The sequence below is a fragment of the Theropithecus gelada genome, chromosome 7a, assembly GCF_003255815.1.
Source record: "Theropithecus gelada isolate Dixy chromosome 7a, Tgel_1.0, whole genome shotgun sequence".
NCBI classification, from domain to species: domain Eukaryota; kingdom Metazoa; phylum Chordata; class Mammalia; order Primates; family Cercopithecidae; genus Theropithecus; species Theropithecus gelada.
In genome coordinates this window covers 16596761-16616117 of record NC_037674.1, presented here as the reverse complement: position 1 = coordinate 16616117, position 19357 = coordinate 16596761, and the positions used below count along the sequence as shown (strand labels likewise).

General features: G+C 44.6%; 1 protein-coding gene across 1 annotated transcript in view; it reads right to left on the bottom strand.

Annotated features, from left to right (window-relative positions):
• CHP1 (calcineurin like EF-hand protein 1) overlaps positions 1-19357 on the bottom strand; it is a 49814-nt gene that overhangs the window by 29569 nt on the left and 888 nt on the right. Inside the window, exon 2 of the mRNA XM_025389603.1 lies at positions 6787-6859. Coding sequence (XP_025245388.1) covers positions 6787-6859 — 73 coding nt within the window. The remainder of the gene's footprint in view (positions 1-6786; positions 6860-19357) is intronic.

Sequence of the window (19357 nt, the reverse complement as noted above, 5' to 3'; positions counted from 1 at the left end):
TAAAAAAAAAAAAAAAAAAAAAAAAAGACTTTCTTTTTTTTTTTTTCTCAGACGGAGTCTCGCTCTGTCATGAGGCTGGAGTGCAGTGGCACAATCTCGGCTCACTGCAACCTCTGCCTCCCAGGTTCAAGCAATTCTCCTGCCTCAGCCTCCAGAGTAGCTGGAACTATAGGCATGCACCACCACGCCCAGGTAATTTTTGTAATTTTAGTAGAAACGGGTTTCATCATGTTGGCCAGGATGGTCTCGATCTCTTGATCTTGTGATCCACCTACCTCAGTCTCCCAAAGTGCTAGGATTACAGACATGAGCCACCATGCCCGGCCCAAAGGATATTTTTAAAGCAAACTTTATTGAAGTATAACAAACAGAAAAGTACACAAATCAAAAGCATTCGGCATAAATTTTTCACCAAGGGAAGACTCTATCCAGCCTCCAGATGAAGAAACTGATTATTACCAATACCCGGAAGCTTCCCTTATGCTCCTTTTGTCTTTACCTGCTCCCCTCCCCAAAAGGTAATCGTTATTCTGCTTTGTAACTCCATAGATTACATCAGAACAGAGAGTATTTAAAGAAGATAAACCATCTTTGTGTTCAGATACCGACCAGGCTCTTACCTTAACCTGACCTGCAAAAGACCACTTTAGGACCCCTGGGATCCCCAACCTCTGGGTTGCAGACCAGTACCAGTCTGTGGCCAGTTAGGAACCGGGTTACACAGCAGGAGTGAACAGAGTGCAAGTGAGCATTATCACCTGAGCACCGCCTCCTGTCAGATCAGTGGTAGCACCAGATTCTCACAGGAACACAAACCCTATTGTGAACTGTGCATGTGAGGGATCTACATTGAGTGCTCCTTATGAGAATCTAATGCCTGCTGCTTTGAGGTAGAACAGTTTCATCCTGAAACTATCCCACCTACCCCCAGGAGAAAAATTATTTTCCATAAAACTGGCCCCTGGGCCGGGCGCAGTGGCTCAAGCCTGTAATCCCAGCACTTTGGGAGGCCGAGACGGGCGGATCACGAGGTCAGGAGATCGAGACCATCCTGACTAACACGGTGAAACCCCGTCTCTACTAAAAAATACAAAAAACTAGCCGGGCGAGGTGGCGGGCGCCTGTAGTCCCAGCTACTCGGGAGGCTGAGGCAGGAGAATGGAGGGAACCCGGGAGGCGGAGCTTGCAGTGAGCTGAGATCCGGCCACTGCACTCCAGCCTGGGTGACAGAGCCAGACTCCGTCTCAAAAAAAAAAAAAAAAAAAAAAAAAAACTGGCCCCTGGTCCCAAAAAGGCTGGGGATCACTGCCAGCTGCCTTTTTTTTTTTTTAAATTAGAGACAGAGTCTCCCGGTCTCCCTGTGTTGCCCAGGCTGGTCTCAGACTCCTGGGCTCAAGCAATCCTCCTGCCTCAGCCTCCTGAAGTGCTAAGATTACAGGCAAGAGCCACTGCACCCGGCCTAAGCTGCCTTTTTAGAAAAAACAATTTCTATGGCAATGGTAGAAATATCTCACCCAAAATAATGGCATTGGAAGAAAGTAAGGTTTATAAGGTTACAGTACATATCTATATTTTGTGAAATATCAATCTGAAGAGACGGTCCATGTAAAAAGGCAGACAGGGAAATTGCAAATCAATCTGGTGAACACTGTTTACAACACTACTCCCCTGAATGTTCCCAATTCACCCGAGTATATTAAAGATGTGGTGAAATCTCGTAATTAGGAAGCCTATTTAAGCTTGTTGACCAAGCTTTTCACAAATTTTAGTCAATAACTTTTTGCTTTTTTTTTTTTTTTTTTTAAACACAACACCTATTGATAGACCAAGGAATGACTGTTCTATAAAGCATACTTTGGAGTGCGTCTCCGAAAGCACTCTGAAGAAGCTGCATTCTAACCAAAGCCTTCCACAGGTTCTGCTTTATGTCCCACTGGAGCTGATCACTACAAAGGAATGCAGAATGCCCCAGACTGTACACTGTAGCCTCTCACTCTGCAGAATTTGGCTTCAGGCCCCAGACATGGAGCACCTTGAAGAGGAAAGTTTAAAAAAAAAAAAAAAAAATTGTTGAAGGGAAAATCTTTCTCCTAATAACTACAACTGCCTTCTTAAGAAGGTGAAGGCGAGGCCGGGCGCGGTGGCTCACGCCTGTAATCCTAACACTTTGGGAGGCGACGGCAGGTGGATCCCGAGGTCAGGAGATCAAGACCATCCTGGCTAACACAGTGAAACTCCATCTCTACTAAAAATACAAAAACATTAGCCGGGTGTGGTGGCAGGCACCTGTAGTCCCAGCTACTCAGGAGGCTGAGGCAGGAGAATGGCATGAACCCAGGAGGCGGAGCTTGCAGTGAGCCGAGATTGCGCCACTGCACTCCAGCCTGGGCGACAGAGCGAGACTCCGTCTCAAAAAAAAAGAGGGTGAAGGCCGGGTACAGTGGCACACACCTGTAGTCCCAGCACTTCGGGAGACTGAGGCAGGCGGATGGTTTGAGCTCAGGAGTTTGAGACTAGTCATGGGGAACATGGTGAGACCTCCTCTCTACAAAAAATATAAAAGGTAGCCAGGCAGAGTGACACGTGCCTGTAGTCCCAGCTACTCAGGAGGCTGAGGTGGGAGGCTACAGTAAGCCATGATGGCACCGCTGCAATCTAGCCTGGGCAATACAGTGAGACTCTGTCTCAAAAACAAAAACCAAAAAAAGAAGGTGGAGGCTGTTCCAGGTAACAAAAGATTGGAAGCCACTTATATTCAGATGAGCACCCTGATGGGTCCTGGAAAGATCAAGATTGGCCTTAAGCTGAGTTTGGCAACAACGGCTGGAGAGAACTAGATCACTCTCTACCAGAGAGAGTTCCGAGTTAGGCCAACTCATTTCTAAGGCTAGAGGGGGTAGAAGAGGAGAGGGTTGAGAGAAGGGGGAAGACAATTTAATTGGATGGCCACAGGCTAAGATGGTAATTGTCAGGAGGCACAGCCAGAGTGAAATGCCACTGGTGGGTGGGTCCGACAAAACAATTTACATAAAATGCATTACTTGTTTACTATGTGGCACATTATGTGGTACAATTGGATAATTTATTCTAGGTATTCAAGGTAGCTTGGTGCTTCTCTCGTTTATTTTTATTTTTTGTAGAGACGGGGTTTCACTATGTTGCCCAGGCTGGTCTTGGGACTCCTGGCTTCAAGGAATCCTCTCACCGCAGCTTCCCAAAATGCTGGGATTACAGGCATGAGTCTCCTCGTCCAACCTTTCTTATATTTCAATCCACACCATGATAGAGATCAAAGAACAGGTTTATGACCTAGAGCTTTCAGGCCAGGTACAGTGGCTTATGCCTGTAATCCCAGTAGTTTGGGACGTCATGGCGGGAGGACTGATGGAGCCCAGGAGTTTGAGACCAGCCTGGGCAACAAGGTGAGACCCTGTCTCCACAAAAAATGAAAATAAAAGTAATGGGAGAAGCACCAAGTTACCTTGAATACCTAGAAGAAACTACTCCACTGTACCACATAATGTGCACTTTTTTGTTTTGCTAAAAGTAAAAAGAAAAAAACAATAGCCAGGCATAGTGGTGCACACCTGTAGTTCCAGCTATTTGGGCGGCTGAGGTGGGAGAACTGCCTGAGCCCAGGAGGTTGAGGCTGCAGTGAGCTGTGAGGACGCCATTACACTCCAGCCTTGCAGACAGAATGAGACCCTGTCTCTTACAAAAAAAAAAAATTGCCAGCTTGGAGAACAGTGTCTGGCACATCATAGATACTCAGTAAATACCTGCCAAATGAGTAAGCTAGTCTGCTGGCTTTCCACAGGCTGTGAAATGGTATCTTAAGGGTTGAGCAAATCTTACCTAGATATTTATTTATTTATTTATTTATTTTATTTTATTTTATTTGAGATGGAGTCTCGCTCTGTTGCCCAGGCTAGAGTGCAGTGGCATGATCTTGGCTCACTGCAACCTCCACCTCCCAGGTTTAAGCGATTCTCCTGCCTCTCAGCCTCCCAAGCAGCTGGGATTACAGGCATGCGCCCACCACACCCGGTTAATTTTTGTATTTTGAGTAGAGATGGGGTTTCACCATATTGGCCAGCCTGGTCTCGAACTCCTGACCTCAGGTGATCTGCCCATCTCAGCCTCCCAAAGTGCTGGGATTACAGGAATGGGCCACCACAACTGGCCAGATTTATTTATTTTTTTATTTTAAAGACAGGATCTCACTGTGTTGCCCAGGGTGCAGGGCAGTGGCACAATCTTGGTTCACTACAACCTTCACCTCCCAGGTTCAAGCGATTTTCCTGCCTCAACCTCCCAAGTACCTGGAATTACAGGCATGTGCCATCACACCCGGCTAATTTTTGTATTTTTAGTAAAGATGGGGTTTTACCATGTTGGCCAGGCTGGTCTCGAACTCCTGGCTTCAAGTGATCCAACTGCCTCGGCCTCCCAAAGTGCTGGATTACAGCCAGGTGGTAAGCCATCACACTTGGCCCTTACTTCGATTTTAAGGAGCAGGCAATACCGACGCCTGGCAAGTTTTCAACCTTTCTTTTCTTCTTCTTCTTCTTTTTTTTTTTTTTTTTTTGAGACGAAGTCTCGCTCTGTCACCCAGGCTGGAGTGCAGTGGCGCAATTCGGCTCACTGCAAGCTTTGCCTCCCAGGTTCACGCCATTCTCCTGCCTCAGCCTCCCGAGTAGCTGGGACTACAGGTGCCCGCCACCACGCCCAGCACCGAAAGAAATATTAAAGAAATTGGACTTCATCAAAATTAAAAACCTTTGTGCTTCAAAGAACACTATAAAGAGTGAAAAGACAATTCATATGACCCACAATTCCACTGCTAGGTGAATGTCCAAGAGAAATTAAAACATGTGCACCCAAAAATGTTCAAAGCAACACTATTTGTAATACTCCAAAGGTGTAAACTCAAATGTTTACCAACTGCTGAATGGATACACAAATGTGACATATCCATATGACAGACCATTTATTCAGTCATAAAAAGGAATGAAGTACTGGTCCTACATCATGGATGAACCTTAACAACATCATGTTAAGTAGAAGAAGTCAGTTTGTTTGTTTGAGACAAAGTCTCTCTCTGTCACCCAGGCTGAAGTACAACAGCACAATCTGGGCTCACTGCAACCTCCGCCTCCCAAGTTCAAGCAATTCTCCTGCCTCAGCCTCCTGAGTAGCTGGGATTACAGGCACCCACCACCACGACTGGCTAATTTTTGTATTTTTAATAGAGACGGGGTTTCCCCATGTTGGCCAGTCTGGTCTCGAACTCCTGACCTCAGGTGATCCGCCTGCCTCGGCCTCTGAAAATGCTAGGATTACGGGCATGAGCCACCGCGCCTAGCTGGAAGAAGTCAGTTATAAGACCACATAATTGCATTTATATGAATTGTCCAGAGAGAAAAAGAAGGTAGATTTATGATTGCCAGGGAATTAGAGAAGGAGGAAACAGGTTTGCTTAACCGCATGCTTAATGAGTATGGGGTTTCTATTTGGGGTGATGATTTTGTCCAAAGGCTTAGCAACTGTATTCCTCCCCCTTTACGCTACATCCAACACCTGTGCTAGAAGCTATCTAAAGAAGTCCTAAGCTGCTTCATGCCAGCCACAAGGAAAGGCAACAGCTTCAGTACATGCCAATCAAAGATGAAGAACCCCAGTATAAGAAAGGTTGCTACTGACAGTTAGTGTGGGAGATAATGGTAAATAATGTTTCATTTGACTATGGTAAGACAATTACAAACATAAAACAATGCAGCATTACATCACTCTGATATCATATACTTCCCCAGACCAGAGTTTCTCAATTTTGGCACTACTGACATCTAGACCAGAATAATTCTTTGTCATGTGGGCTGTCCTGTGCACTGTAGGATGTTTAGCAGCATCTCTGGCCACAACCCACTACGCACTAGTAGCATTCTCCAGTCATGGCAATTACAAATGTTTCCAGACATTGTGCCCCAGGCGGCAAAATGGCCCTCAGATGAGAACCACTGCTCTAGACTAAAATACTGAACATTCTGTCCAACATTAACATACATAAAGTGATGAACCTTAGGGTTATGGGTTGGTAAATGAGAGAAGACAAAACAACCTGGACCACTTGGGACTGCCACGGGTCAGCTTCCTAAAAGCCAATGTTTGGGAAAGGATTATGGGAAAATGTAAGCAGAGAGAGCTGAAATCTTGAAAATACATTCCTAGGATCAGAACAATGATCACCTAAATGAAGGGGAGTTGGAATAAAGCAGTACGCACCTGGTAATGCATTTAATTGTCATAGTTCTGCTGATTTTTTTTTTTTTTAGATGGAGTCTTGCTCTGTTGCCCAGGCTGGAGTGCAGTGGTGCAATCTTGGCTCACTGCAACCTCTGCCTCCAGGGTTCAAGCAATTTCCTACTTCAGCTCCTGAGTAGCTGGGATTACAGGCACCTGCCACCACACTGGGCTAATTTTTGTATTTTTAGTAGAGACGGGGTTTCACCATGTTGGTCAGGCTGGTCTCGACCTCCTGGCCTCATGATCTGCCCGCCTTGGCCTCCCAAAGTGCTGGGATTACAGGCGTGAGCCACCACGCCCAGCCTGTTCTGCTGATTTAATTCCCTTGTGGATCAATGATGCTCAAAGACTAGTAGAGAAATGGTCCTTGCTATCTGCATGCTGGATGCCTATCATGTCTACCCTAGGGATAAAGGCAGCTATTCAGACACTGCCAGAGAGTTTCTGGTTTCTGTGAGGAAAATAAAGAAAAACACTGCCTACCTGAGAGTCCCGTTCTCTCCTTTGTCCAGGCTGGTGAACCGGCTGTAGAGGCGAGTGATTTGACTGTGGGAAACTAAAGAGCACAAAATTAGTCCCAGCTGACGGGGAGTAGCCCTCATTCACGCTGAACCCACCCCTCGCTGTCAAATGCTTCAAAATTCAGTAGGACAGGGATGTCGCAACTCTTATCTCTAGAATGTTAAAGCAGAAAGTTTAAAAGCTAAAGAATGAAAGGAGTTAGGAAAAAACTAAATCAAGGGCAATCAAAATTCAATCTCAGGAATGAAGTCTAGGCTTAATTAAGACTGTGATGAATATCAGATAGTTAAGATTTAACAAAACAAAGGCAAATTTTTGTCCTGTCCTGTCCTGTCCAATCCTATCCCATCCTATTTTATTGAGACAAAGTTTTGCTCTTGTCACCAAGGCTGGAGTGCAGTGGTAAGATCTCAGCTCACTGCCACCTCCGCCTCCTGGGTTCAAGTGATTCTCCTGCCCCAGACTTCCAAGTAGCTAGGATTACAGGTATCCGCCACCACACCCAGCTAATTTTTTGTATTTTTAGAAGATACGGGGTTTCCCCATGTTGGCTAGGCTGGTCTTGAACTCCTGACCTCAGGTGATCCACTCACCTCAGCCTGCCAAACTGCTGGGATTATAGGGGTAAGCCACCATGCCCGGCCCAAATTTAGTTTAAAAGGAAGCTGTGAAACTTTCATGTTTCAATGCGCTGACTTAGACACTAAGAAAACGTATGTTTTTACTTTATTTTATTTTCCTTTTTTCTTTTCTCTTTTTTTCTTTTTTTTTTTTTTTTCTCTGAGATGGGGTTTCACTCTTGTTGCCCAGGCTGGAGTGCAATAGCAAGATCTTGGCTCACTGCAACCTCCGCTTCTCAGGTTCAAGCGATTCTCCTACCTCAGCCTCCCAAGTAGCTGGGATTACAGGCACCCACCACTAAGCCCAGCTAATTTTGTATTTTTAGTAGAGACAGGGTTTTGCCATGTTGACCAGGGTGGTCTTGAACTCCTGACCTCAGGTGATCCACCCGCCTCAGCCTCCGAAGGTGCTGGGATTACAGGCGTGAGCCACCATGCCCAGCCTATTTTACTTATTTTTCAAATTTTATTTTATTTTATTTTATTTTTTGGGGATAGAGTCTCACTTTGTCACCCAGGCTGGAGTGCAGTGATGTAATCTCTGCTCACTGTAACCTCCACCTCCTGGGTTCAAGCGATTCTCGTGCCCCAGTCTCCCAAGTAGCTGGGATTACAGGCATGAGCCACAGTTCCCAGCTAAAAATGCCTGTTTTGATTGAAAAAGAGTTTGATCAGTTTGCTGTTTTAGGCTGTACTGCTAGGTAGGTGTTGTGTGTAGAGTGTTTGATTGAGGTACAGCAAACAGATTCTATTTTAAAAATCTGGTTTACTCCTACACCAAGATTAGAGGCTTTATCTTTTCCCTAGGGATGGACCTTTGGGTAAAAGATCAGCCTCTTTTCTGTGCTTGCATGAGCTTCACTGAGTTCCCAGGAAGGGAACTGGCTCCAAGGAAGCACATTAGGCAAATTCGTAAAATGGTCATGCTATCATCAGATGACACTTACCAGAACGCTATTTTGCTCCTCATTTTGGATTTAGTCCATAAACTCAAGATACAAGTTGACAATTAAAATGACGCAATAATGGCAGGTACACAATAACACTAAAAACTCAAAAAGGCCTTTCTGGGAAATAGTTTAGTCTCCTGATAGATTGGAAGTAAGAGAGAGGAAACAAACAGAGTTATCAGAGGAGAAAAAGACAACAGCCAAAAAGGGTGTGACAAGCGTGGACTTTGTCCTAGGCTGTACCTTTAGAGGTTTAAAGGGTGGCCAAAGTAGTTCTGATAAGGTGTCCTCCGGCCTCAGCTCATGAAACAAAAATTTACTTGTAGTGTTGGGAACAATGGGACAAAGTAAACAGGGACAAGCAGGTGGTGAGTGGCTCAGAGCTAGGATAAAAGGACACACTGTGTGTGGCTGTGAATTCTTCAGCATCAGGTTTCACCCTTGAAGCTGGGCTCTGTTCTGTCCTAGCGCTCTAAGGTGATCACTGAGCAGAGAAGGCAAAAGCATTTCCATCAGGGCAGAGCCAGCAGGGATCCAGTCACTAAGGAGACAATTGTGGACTGTTTTGCCAGTCAGGCAGGTATAAATGGCTCACTGTGAAGTGTACACACACGTGAGGGTTAGGCAGACAGATTCTGATTCCATTCCTAGCACCACCGCTTACTAGAGAGGGGTATGTGAATGGGATCGTAGAGCGAACTCACCAGTCAATGAAAGGAAAGTGCTTGGCAAAGTGCCTGGCACATAGCAAGCACTCCAGGTCAGCTATTATCAGCATCATGCTTACATCCTGAGCCTGAAGGCACACGTATCACTGCTGCACTAATCACCCCCCATTTCCCTGCTGACTTTGCCAGTTACAACCGTTTTCTTTAAGAAGTTGACCAGTCTATCCCAGTTCTGGCCTCAGGCCTCACAGGCTACTCTTGCACTAAAGTTTCCTTTAGTTTAGCAAAAATAAGTCAGTTAAAGAATTACTAAATTTCGGGCCGGGCGCAGTGGCTCACACCTGTAATCCCAGCACTTTGGCAGGCCAAGGGGGGTGGATCAAGAGGAAAAGAGATCGAGACCATCCTGGCCAACATGGTGAAACCTCGTCTCTACTAAAAATACAAAACTTTGCTGGGCATAGTGGTGTGCGCCTGTAGTCCCAGCTACTTGGGAGGCTGAGGAAGGAGAATCACTTGAACCAGGCAGGCAAAGGCTGCTGTGAGCGGAGATCCCATCACTGCACTCCACTTAAAAAAAAAAAAAAAAATTACTACACTTCCCAAAAGCAAAATTTGTTCACAATCCCAACACTGTCATTTTCATTTCTTCATATACCTTTTTTTTGAGACAGAGTTTCGCTCTTGTTGCCCAGGCTGGAGTGCAATGGTACGTTCTCGGCTCACCACAACCTCCGCCTCGCAGGTTCAAGCGATTCTCCCGCCTCAGCCTCCCAAGTATTTGGAATTATAGGCATGCACCACCACGCCCAGTTAATTTTGTATTTTTAGTAGAGACAGGGTTTATCCATGTTGGTCAAGCTGGTTTTGAACTCTCAACCTCAGGTGATCCACCCTCCTCGGCCTCCCAAAGTGCTGGGATTACAGGCTTGAGCCACCGCGCCTGGCTCTTCATACATCATCTAATATCAGTTACTTGTATACTTTACTAAGTTGTAATAGCTTGCTTTTCATTTAGTAATTCACACTTTTTCTATATTGCTTTGGAGTACTTCTTAATCCAATTTATATAATTTTAAAATTGGAAGAAAGGTTATCTAATCCGACCCCTTCAATGAACAAATGAGAGCCAGGCATGATGGCTGGCACCTATAATCCCAGGACTTTCAGAGGCAGAGGCAAGACAATTATTTGAGGCCAGGAGTTCAAGACCAGGCTGGGGAACAGAGTGAAACCTCTTCTCTACAAAAATAAAAAAAAAAAATTATTTTAAACCAAAAAAAATCCACATATGAGCCATTAAACATCTTTCTAATCTATATCATCCAAAATAACTGGGCACTGAGGCCGGGCGCGGTGGCTCACGTCTATAATCCCAGCACTTTGGGAGGCCGAGGCAGGCGGATCATGAGGTTAGGAGATCAAGACCATCCTGGCAAACATGGTGAAACCCTGTCTCTACAAAAAATTAGCCAGGCGTGGTGGTGGGCGCCTGTAGTCCCAGCTACTCGGGAGGCTGAGGCAGGAGAACGTCATGAACTCAGGAGGTGGAGTTTGCAGTGAGCGGAGATCACGCCATTGCACTCCAGCCTGGGTGACAGAGCGAGACTCTGTCTCAAAAATATAGAAAATAAAAAATAAAATAATAATAAATAAAATAAAATAAAATAACTAGACACTAAAACCTCCTATAGTATGTTAAGACCAGTTTATGGCTGCTAAATTCAAAATGTGGCAGGGCGTGGTGGCTCAAGCCTGTAGTCCCAGTACTTTGGGAGGCTGAGGGCGGGCAGATCACCTGAGCCCAAGAGTTCAAGAGCAGTCTGGCCAACCTGGTGAAACCCTGTCTCTACTAAAAATACAAAAATTAGCCAGGTGTGGTGGTGTAATCTCAGTTACTTGGGAGGCTGAGGCAGGAGGAGAATCGCTTGATCCTGGGAGGCAGAGGTTGCAGTGAGCTGAAATCTCACCACTGCACTCCAGCCTGGGTGACAGAGTGAAATTATGCCTCAAAACAAAACAAATAATAACAAAAAAAGTACTAATATGTTAAAAATAAATAATGTAAATAAGTAGCCAAAACATTAAAAAAAATCTGCTATCTTCCAGGACGAACTGGGTTATATGGGAGTCAGTGGAGAAACATAAAACCAAATGTCAACTTTTAATATTAACGAATATGGTCATATCTAAACTAAACTCGAAAATTTTAGGACAAATTTTAGAACCATAATGATATGGTTACAAATAATTCTGTTAACAAAAAGAAGGAGAGAAGGCTTTAATTTAGGTACCAAATTCACTGTGACAAAGAATATAAAGCAATCTCAGAACAATTCCAATCTACCTATAAAGGAGTTACACCATCTATGTGTAGAAAGGTATTGGAACTGGTGTGAATGAAGGCCGATCATGTTTCCAGGGAAGCATTTTCCCCAGAAGGCTCTAAGCTAGTCAGACAGGTGCCCAAAACCTGCACAATTCTTGGTAACTCAAAGGAAGTATCAGGAGTTGACAGTTACTCTCAGAGAACGCCATGCATATAAACATGTGTTTTTTTTTTTGAGTCAGAGTCTCGCTTTGTCACCCAGGATGGAGTGCAATGGCGCAATCTCAGCTCACTGCAAACTCCGCCTCCCAGGCTCAGGCCATTCTCCTGCCTCAGCCTCCAGAGTAGCTGGGACTACAGGTGCCCGCCACCACGCCCAATTAATTTTTTTTTTTTGTATTTTTAGTAGAGATAGAGTTTCACCATGTTAGGCAGGATGGTCTCAATCTCCTGACCTCGTGATCCATCCCCCTCGGCCACCCCAAAGTGCTGGGATTACAGGCGTGAGTCACCGCTCCTGGCTATAAACATGTCTTGAATAAAGCTGTATTTTTTCTCCACTGGTATGAGTAAATAATCATTTTAAATTGTTGAAAGATTATGTAAAAGACCCTGTTTGGCTGAGGGCGGTGTCTCATGCCTGCAATCCTAGCACTTTGGGAGGCTAAAGTGGGAGGATCCCTTGAGGAAAGACCAGTTCAAAACCTGGGCAACAAAGCAAGACCTCATCTCCACAATCAATCAATGAATCATTAGCTGGGCATGGTGGCGCATTCCTGTATGCCCAGCCACTTGGGAGGCTGAGGCAAAAGGACTGTTTCAGCCCACGAGTTCAAGGTTGCAGTGAGGTATGATCACACCCCTCCACTCCAACCTGGGTGACAGAGTGAGACTCTGTCTCAAAAAAAACACACACACAAAAAGCAAAAAAAGACGCTGTTAACCTTGTTGAAATCTATCATCACTGCATTGTGCAAAGAGGAGGAAGGCATTTCAGAGAAGTGCCAAGCAGAAATGGCAGAGGGAAGAATAAAAACAAAAAGGGACTAAGAAAAAGTTATTTTGGAGGGCCGGGCGTGGTGGCTCACGTCTGTAATCCCAGCACTTTTGGGAGGTGGGTGGATCACGGGGTCAAGAAATTGAGACTATTCTGGCCAACATGGGGAAACCCTGTCTCTACTAAAAATACAAAAATTAGCTGGGCATGGTGGCGGGCGCCTGTAGTCCCAGCTACTCAAGAGGCTGAGGCAGGAGAATCACTTGAACCCAGGAGGAGGAGGTTGAAGCGAGCCGAGATTGCACCACTGCACTCCAGCCTGGCGACAGGTGAGACTCCGTCTCAAAAAAAAAAAAAAAAAAAAAAAAAAAGGCCGGGCGCGGTGGCTCAAGCCTGTAATCTCAGCACTTTGGGAGGCCGAGACGGGCGGATCACGAGGTCAGGAGATCAAGACCATCCTGGCGGCCGGGCACGGTGGCTCAAGCCTGTAATCCCAGCACTTTGGGAGGCCGAGACGGGCGGATCACGAGGTCAGCAGATCGAGACCATCCTGGCTAACACGGTGAAACCCCGTCTCTACTAAAAAATACAAAAAAACTAGCCGGGCGAGGTGGCGGGCGCCTGTAGTCCCAGCTACTTGGGAGGCTGAGGCAGGAGAATGGCCTGAACCCGGGAGGCGGAGCTTGCAGTGAGCTGAGATCCGGCCACTGCATTCCGGCCTGGGCGACAGAGCGAGACTCCGTCTCGGGGAAAAAAAAAAGAAAAAAAGAAAAAGTCCTTGCCTTTATTCTAAATCTTAATGCAGAAGAACAGATTGATAACCTAGGTAAAAATTACAAGTGCAGCTAAAGGTAGCTGTAGATAAAGGAAAGTTGAAGCCTGTGCTTCCCGGAACGCACTACACCTTAACATTTCCCCTGACGTGAAGACTTCAAGCACTGGACTAGTCTCTTAGGATTAAGAGAGATTTTAAAACATTATATAAAACAAATAAAATCTACCTTCTTATAATTGGAGAAATTTGAAAAGCAAGTGAATGATAGATGATATTAAGGTGACTCACACCTATACTCCCAGCCCTTTGGGAGACTGAGGCAGGCACGTCACCTGAGGTTAGGAGTTTGAGATCAGCCTAGCCAACGTGGTGAAACCTCATCTCTACTAAAAATAAAAACAATTAGCTGGGCATGGTGGCACATGCCTATAATCCCAGCTACTTGGGAGGCTGAAGCAGGAGAATCACTTGAAGCAGGAGGCAGAGGTTGCAATGAGCTGAGATCACTCCACTGCACTCCAGCCTGGACGACAAAAGTGAAACTCCATCTCAATTTAAAAAAAAAAGAAAAAGAAAAGAAAGAAAGAAAAAAAGGGGCCGGGTGTAGTGGCTCATGCCTGTAATCTCAGCACTTTGGGAGGCTAAGGTGGGTGGATCGCCTGAGATCAGTTCAAGACCAGCCTGGCTGCCATGGCGAAACCCAGGTTATTGCTACAATTAAGTGAATCAAGGGTGACGATTATAGAAACTCCTAAGACATTTGTGGCTTATCCTCAATTACACCTTTTTTTTTTTTTTCCAAATAAGCTTTATGAAAATGCATAAGTCTGAAAGAAGGTAGAACAAAGACAATTTAGCAAATATTTTAGTCCCTACTAAAAATACAAAAAATTAGCTGGGCCTGGTGGCAGGCACCTGTAATCCCAGCTACTTGGGAAGCTGAGGCAAGAGAACTGCTTGAACCCAGGAGGCGGAGGTTGCAGTGAGCTCACATCAAGCCACTGCACTCCAGCCTAGGCAACAAGAGCAAGACTCTGTCTCAAAAAAAAAAAAAAAAAAAAAAGATAATATTAAGAAGAATTATCAACTTTCTTAGGTGTGATAATGGTATTGTGGTTACATAAAAACCATCCCAATACTTACGGGATACATGCAGAAGTATGAAAGGGTGAAGAGTTCTAATACCTACAACTTTCAAATGGTTTACCCAAAAATTTACATAAATAAAGCTTATATCTTTGCAGCTGCTGCTGGGGTCAATTATCCTCTGAATGAATAAACCTCCAACTACTCTATGCTCTGGACCACTGTCTGCTCCTTGCAACCACAAAAAAGTTCCTGGCCAGTGGCTCACATCTGTAATCACAGCACACTGGGGGACTGGGATGGGTGGATCACCTGAACTCAGGAGTTCGAGACCAGCCTGGGCAACATGGTGGAACCCTATCTCTACAAAAATAAAAAATCAGCCAGGCATGGTGGCATGTGCCCATAGTCCCAGCTACTCAGGAGGCTGAGCTGGGAGGACTGCTTGAGTCCAGGAGCTTGAGGCTGCAGTGAGCTGTGATCATGCCATTGTACTCCAGCCTGGATGATAGAGCAAGACTCTGTCTCAAAACAATAAATAAAAATTAAAAATCAGGCTTGATTTTGGGAGGTGGGTGGATCACAAGGTCAAGAGATCAAGACCGTCCTGACCAACATAGGGAAACAGTGGCTCACATCTGTAATCCCAGTACTTTGAAAGGCTGGGGTGGAAGGATCACTTTAGGCCAGGAGTTTGAGGCTGCAATGAGCTATGACTGCACTACCACACTCCAGCCTGGGCAATAGAGTGAGACCCTGTCTCAAAAAAAAAAGTTCTTAGGATCTCTTTCCCACAATGCCCTCTCTAATTGACAAATAATTGCTTCTTACCCCTTTATGGCAACAAATGAGGATAAAACTTTGCACTAGAACTCGAAAAGTACAGAGCTTTACAAGTCACTTAAGCCAAAACCAGCTAGAGGTGTTAGTTATCCATGCATTTCCACTCAATAGAAGGCAGAAGACAGCCGGGTTTTCTGCAGTGACGGAACCTTCAGGCTGGTGAGAGCTGTGAAGGGTCCTACATTTAGAGGCACGAGAAACCTAAAGTTGAATTTCTACTTACATTCTAGCCATGAAATTGTTCTCAAGCAATTGCCTTTGCCAGGCTTGTACTCTGTTAGAACTCTACCATTACTACACTCTTTCAAACAAACAAAACCTCACCAACCTGTACAACTTACTTCCTAAACCTGTTCAACACCCTTCCCGTACCATATGACACATACCACAAGGTAGAGACTAAAAATAATCTGTATTCATTACTACTTGAATGGCATGAATTGTTTCTCAAGGTGGTGGTGGTGTTGTTGTTGTTGTTGTTTTGAGATAGGGTCTTTTTCTCCCAGGCCAGAGTGCAGTGGTGCAAACATGACTCACTGCAGCCTTGACCTCCCGCCTAAGCAATCCTCCCACCTCAGCCTCCCGAGTAGCTGGGACTGCAGGCACACTTCACCATGTCCAGCTAATTTTTTTAAAATTTATTTTTTGTGGAGATGAGGTTTCCCCATGTTGCCCAGGCTGGTCTTGAACTTCTGGGCTCAAGCAATCTACCCACCTTGGCTTCCCAAACTGCTGGAACTACAGGTGTGAGCCACTGCGCCTGGCCTCGTAAAGTTTTAAGTAATTCACAGCTAGCTTATTGCTACAATTATGTGAATTAAGGGTGATGATTATAGAAACTCCTAAGACATTTGTGGCTTATCCCCAATTACACCTTTTTTTTCAAATAAGCTTTATGAAAATGCAGAAGTCTGAAAGAAGGTAGTAGAACAAAGACAATTTAGCAAATATGCCAACAGAAAGCATTTCTTAGACAGTTCCTAAACTGTTAAAACATCGTGACTTAACAGTTTCATTAACTGTTAAAAACTCCTTTAAAAATTTTATTTCCTTGGAATTGGCAAAACATCTGTACTTAATTCCTAATCAAATGTCCACTAAAGAAGTATAAAATGTTGTCACCTCCCCAATAATATAGCCCTACACATAGTTTTTATAACTAGTACATGCCAGTGGTATTTTCCCAGTAAGATGATTGTTATCTATGGTTCAAAATAACAACATTCACATGAAGTTTATTATACCAGACACTATTCTAAGTAGTTTACATAATTCATCTCATTTAATTGCCGTAAGAATCCTATAAAGTAGGCACTATTATTATTCTAATTTTACAGATGATGAAACTCAGGCTCACAGGTATTACTTTTCCAAACACTTACTGTTATTCATTAAATATCAAATACCAGGTAATCTAGTCATGTATAAATTCTAATCTCTTTAAAATTACAAAAAATATGGTTAAATATAATCATCAATTCCAATGCACAGCTTTTGCATTGAATATAAAGTTAGCATTCCTCAATTATGTTACATTTTCTACTGGCAAAGGAAGTAGTAAAATGTCTTATAATTGTTCTTAAAGTGCTTCTGTTAGTTTTCCAAATTCTTCATAGAACAAAAGGCAGATGGAAATAGGACAAAGTCCACCTCTCTACCCACTCCGGATATCCGTTTTTATTCTTCAAAATCCTTTGCATCATACCAAATTACTCCTTGAAAAAGCAACTCTGGGCCTGGTGCAGTGGCTCACACCTGTGATCCCAGCGCTTTGGGAGGCCAAAGTGGCCTGAGAATCACTTGAGGCCAGCAGTTCATGACCAGCCTCGACAAAATAGCAAGTCTCCATCTCTACAAAAGATAAAGATAAAAATCAGCTAAGCATGGTGGTATGTGCCTGTAGTCCTAGCTACTTGGGACGCTGAAGCTGGAGGATGGCTTAAGCCCAGAGTTCAAGGCTTGCAGTGAGCTATGCTCAAGCCACTGTAGTCCAGCCTGGGAGACAGAGCAAAGACCCTGTCTCTAAAATAAAGAAAAAGAAAAAGAAGGGCCGGGCGCAGTGGCTCAAGCCTGTAATCCCAGCACTTTGGGAGGCCGAGACGGGCGGATCACGAGGTCAGGAGATCGAGACCATCCTGGCTAACACGGTGAAACCCTGTCTCTACTAAAAAAATACAAAAAACTAGCCGGGCGAGGTGGCGGGCGCCTGTAGTCCCAGCTACTCGGGAGGCTGAGACAGGAGAATGGCGTAAACCCGGGAGGCGGAGCTTGCAGTGAGCTGAGATCCGGCCACTGCACTCCAGCCTGGGCGACAGAGCCAGACTCCGTCTCAAAAAAAAAAAAAAAGAAAAGAAAAAACAACTCTGATGATGGACACTATTTGGATAAACTGATGGTTCCCAGCACAGAGGAATGACTTTGTAGCAGGCTTGGGGGCATCTCTCCTGGAAGTCACCCAAAATGCCCTAGGTTAATCTATTACTCCATTCATCCATGTATCAAGGCCCAATTCCCATCCTCCACGAGGACAGCCCACAGGGACGCTCTCTTCCCTGATTTCTGAAGGTGGGTGACACACAATTTCAGCTTTCTTATGTCATGATGCTAATCATAACTCTCTTGGGCTTATCTCCCCAACCAGGTTGTGGGCGTTTTTTTGTCACCATCTGCTCTCAGTACCTAGCACAGTACTGAACAGACACTGTAAAAATTCAGTAAGCACTTGTTTCACTAAGCATTCTGGCTCAATACATACATTTGCACTGGTTGTGGAGAGAATCTCCCTCACAAGTGACTCACTCTTTGGTAATGGGGAAAACAGCTTTTCCATGAGCACTCAGTTGTTTCTCCACAAGCCACATGGTAAAAATATCCCATCCAGGCCCTTTCCATTTGGTCAAATGTATGTAAACCAGAATGGGATTACCGCTCCCTTCATTGTGAAGCAAAAATGGCTTTTTGCATCCTCACTATGGTTTACACTTTCTCGTTAAGTGACTCTGTATTTATTTCTCTTTCATTCTGCTTATTTCTCCATGTGACTCTTTAACACAAATACTTTAATTCGGTGTCACCCTAGACCTAAAGTAGTTCTAATTACAAATGTGGCCAGAAGCTATGGCCACAAAATGTAATAAAATGCTTGCTGAATCCAAACTGCTTGTATCTCCACTCCTAGGGTCAGAGTAAGTCAGTGGCCAAACAAGTACTGCAAATTATAAAGAGATAACTACTTTGGGTCATTCAAAATTGTGAAAAGAACTGCCTTGGTAGGTGGAGAGGTTATCACTATCAAAGGTCTTTACAGAGAGGCTTAAGGGCCATATTTTAGGGGAGGCTGAAAGGGGCAAACCAATCCAGCAAGGGGTGGGGCTAGATAACATCCCTTCCAACTTGAAAACTCTAGAAAGTTGAACTTGTCACAAAGCAGAGAACAGCACTTAACATATTCCAGGCCTGAGTAATTCTGTAGTTGTCCATAGCACTCCTCGGTACTATCTGCATATGGGCCCCTGAGTGAGTTACTGGTCATCTCATTATCAAAGACAGGTATGATGAAGAGACAGAGCTCAGGTGCTACATCATTCATTAACTCAACTCGTAAAGGTTTACTGAAAAGATAAAATATTGTATGCATCAATACAATTGTATCATACATTGCATTATCAAGGACTATTCAAAGGTATGCTGGTATTTTATAGAGCTTCAGAATCCCCAGAGTCCTTTTGCTCCTTTGTGCAGGCTAATGAGGAAGAGACTGGACTATTAAAAAAAAAAAAAAATCAGTTCTGCAGGGCAGGGTGGCTCACACCTGTAATCGCAACACTTTGGGAGGCCGAGGCGGGTGGATCACTTGAGGTCAGGAGTTCAAGGCCAGCCTGGCCAACATGGTGAAACCCCGTCTCTACCCAAAATACAAAAATTAGCCAAGTGTGGTGGCAGGCGCCTGTACTCCCAGCTACTCGGGAGGCTGAGGCCAGAGAATCGCTTGAACCTGGGAGGCAGAGGTTGCAGTGTGCTGAGATCACACCACTGCACTCCACCCTGGGTGACAGAGGGAGACTCCGTTTAAAAAAAAAAAAAAAAATCAGTTCCTAGTACAAATTCACACGGAGATTTTTGAAGCACATCCAATTTCAATAGCGAATAAAAAAGTACACCAGCACAGTAGAAATCAATATATATATATGAAATTAGGCCAGCAAGTATCCTCGTGTAAGTAAAAAACTGGTGCTCATAGTATCCGTGTTTTTTCTCTAGAAGT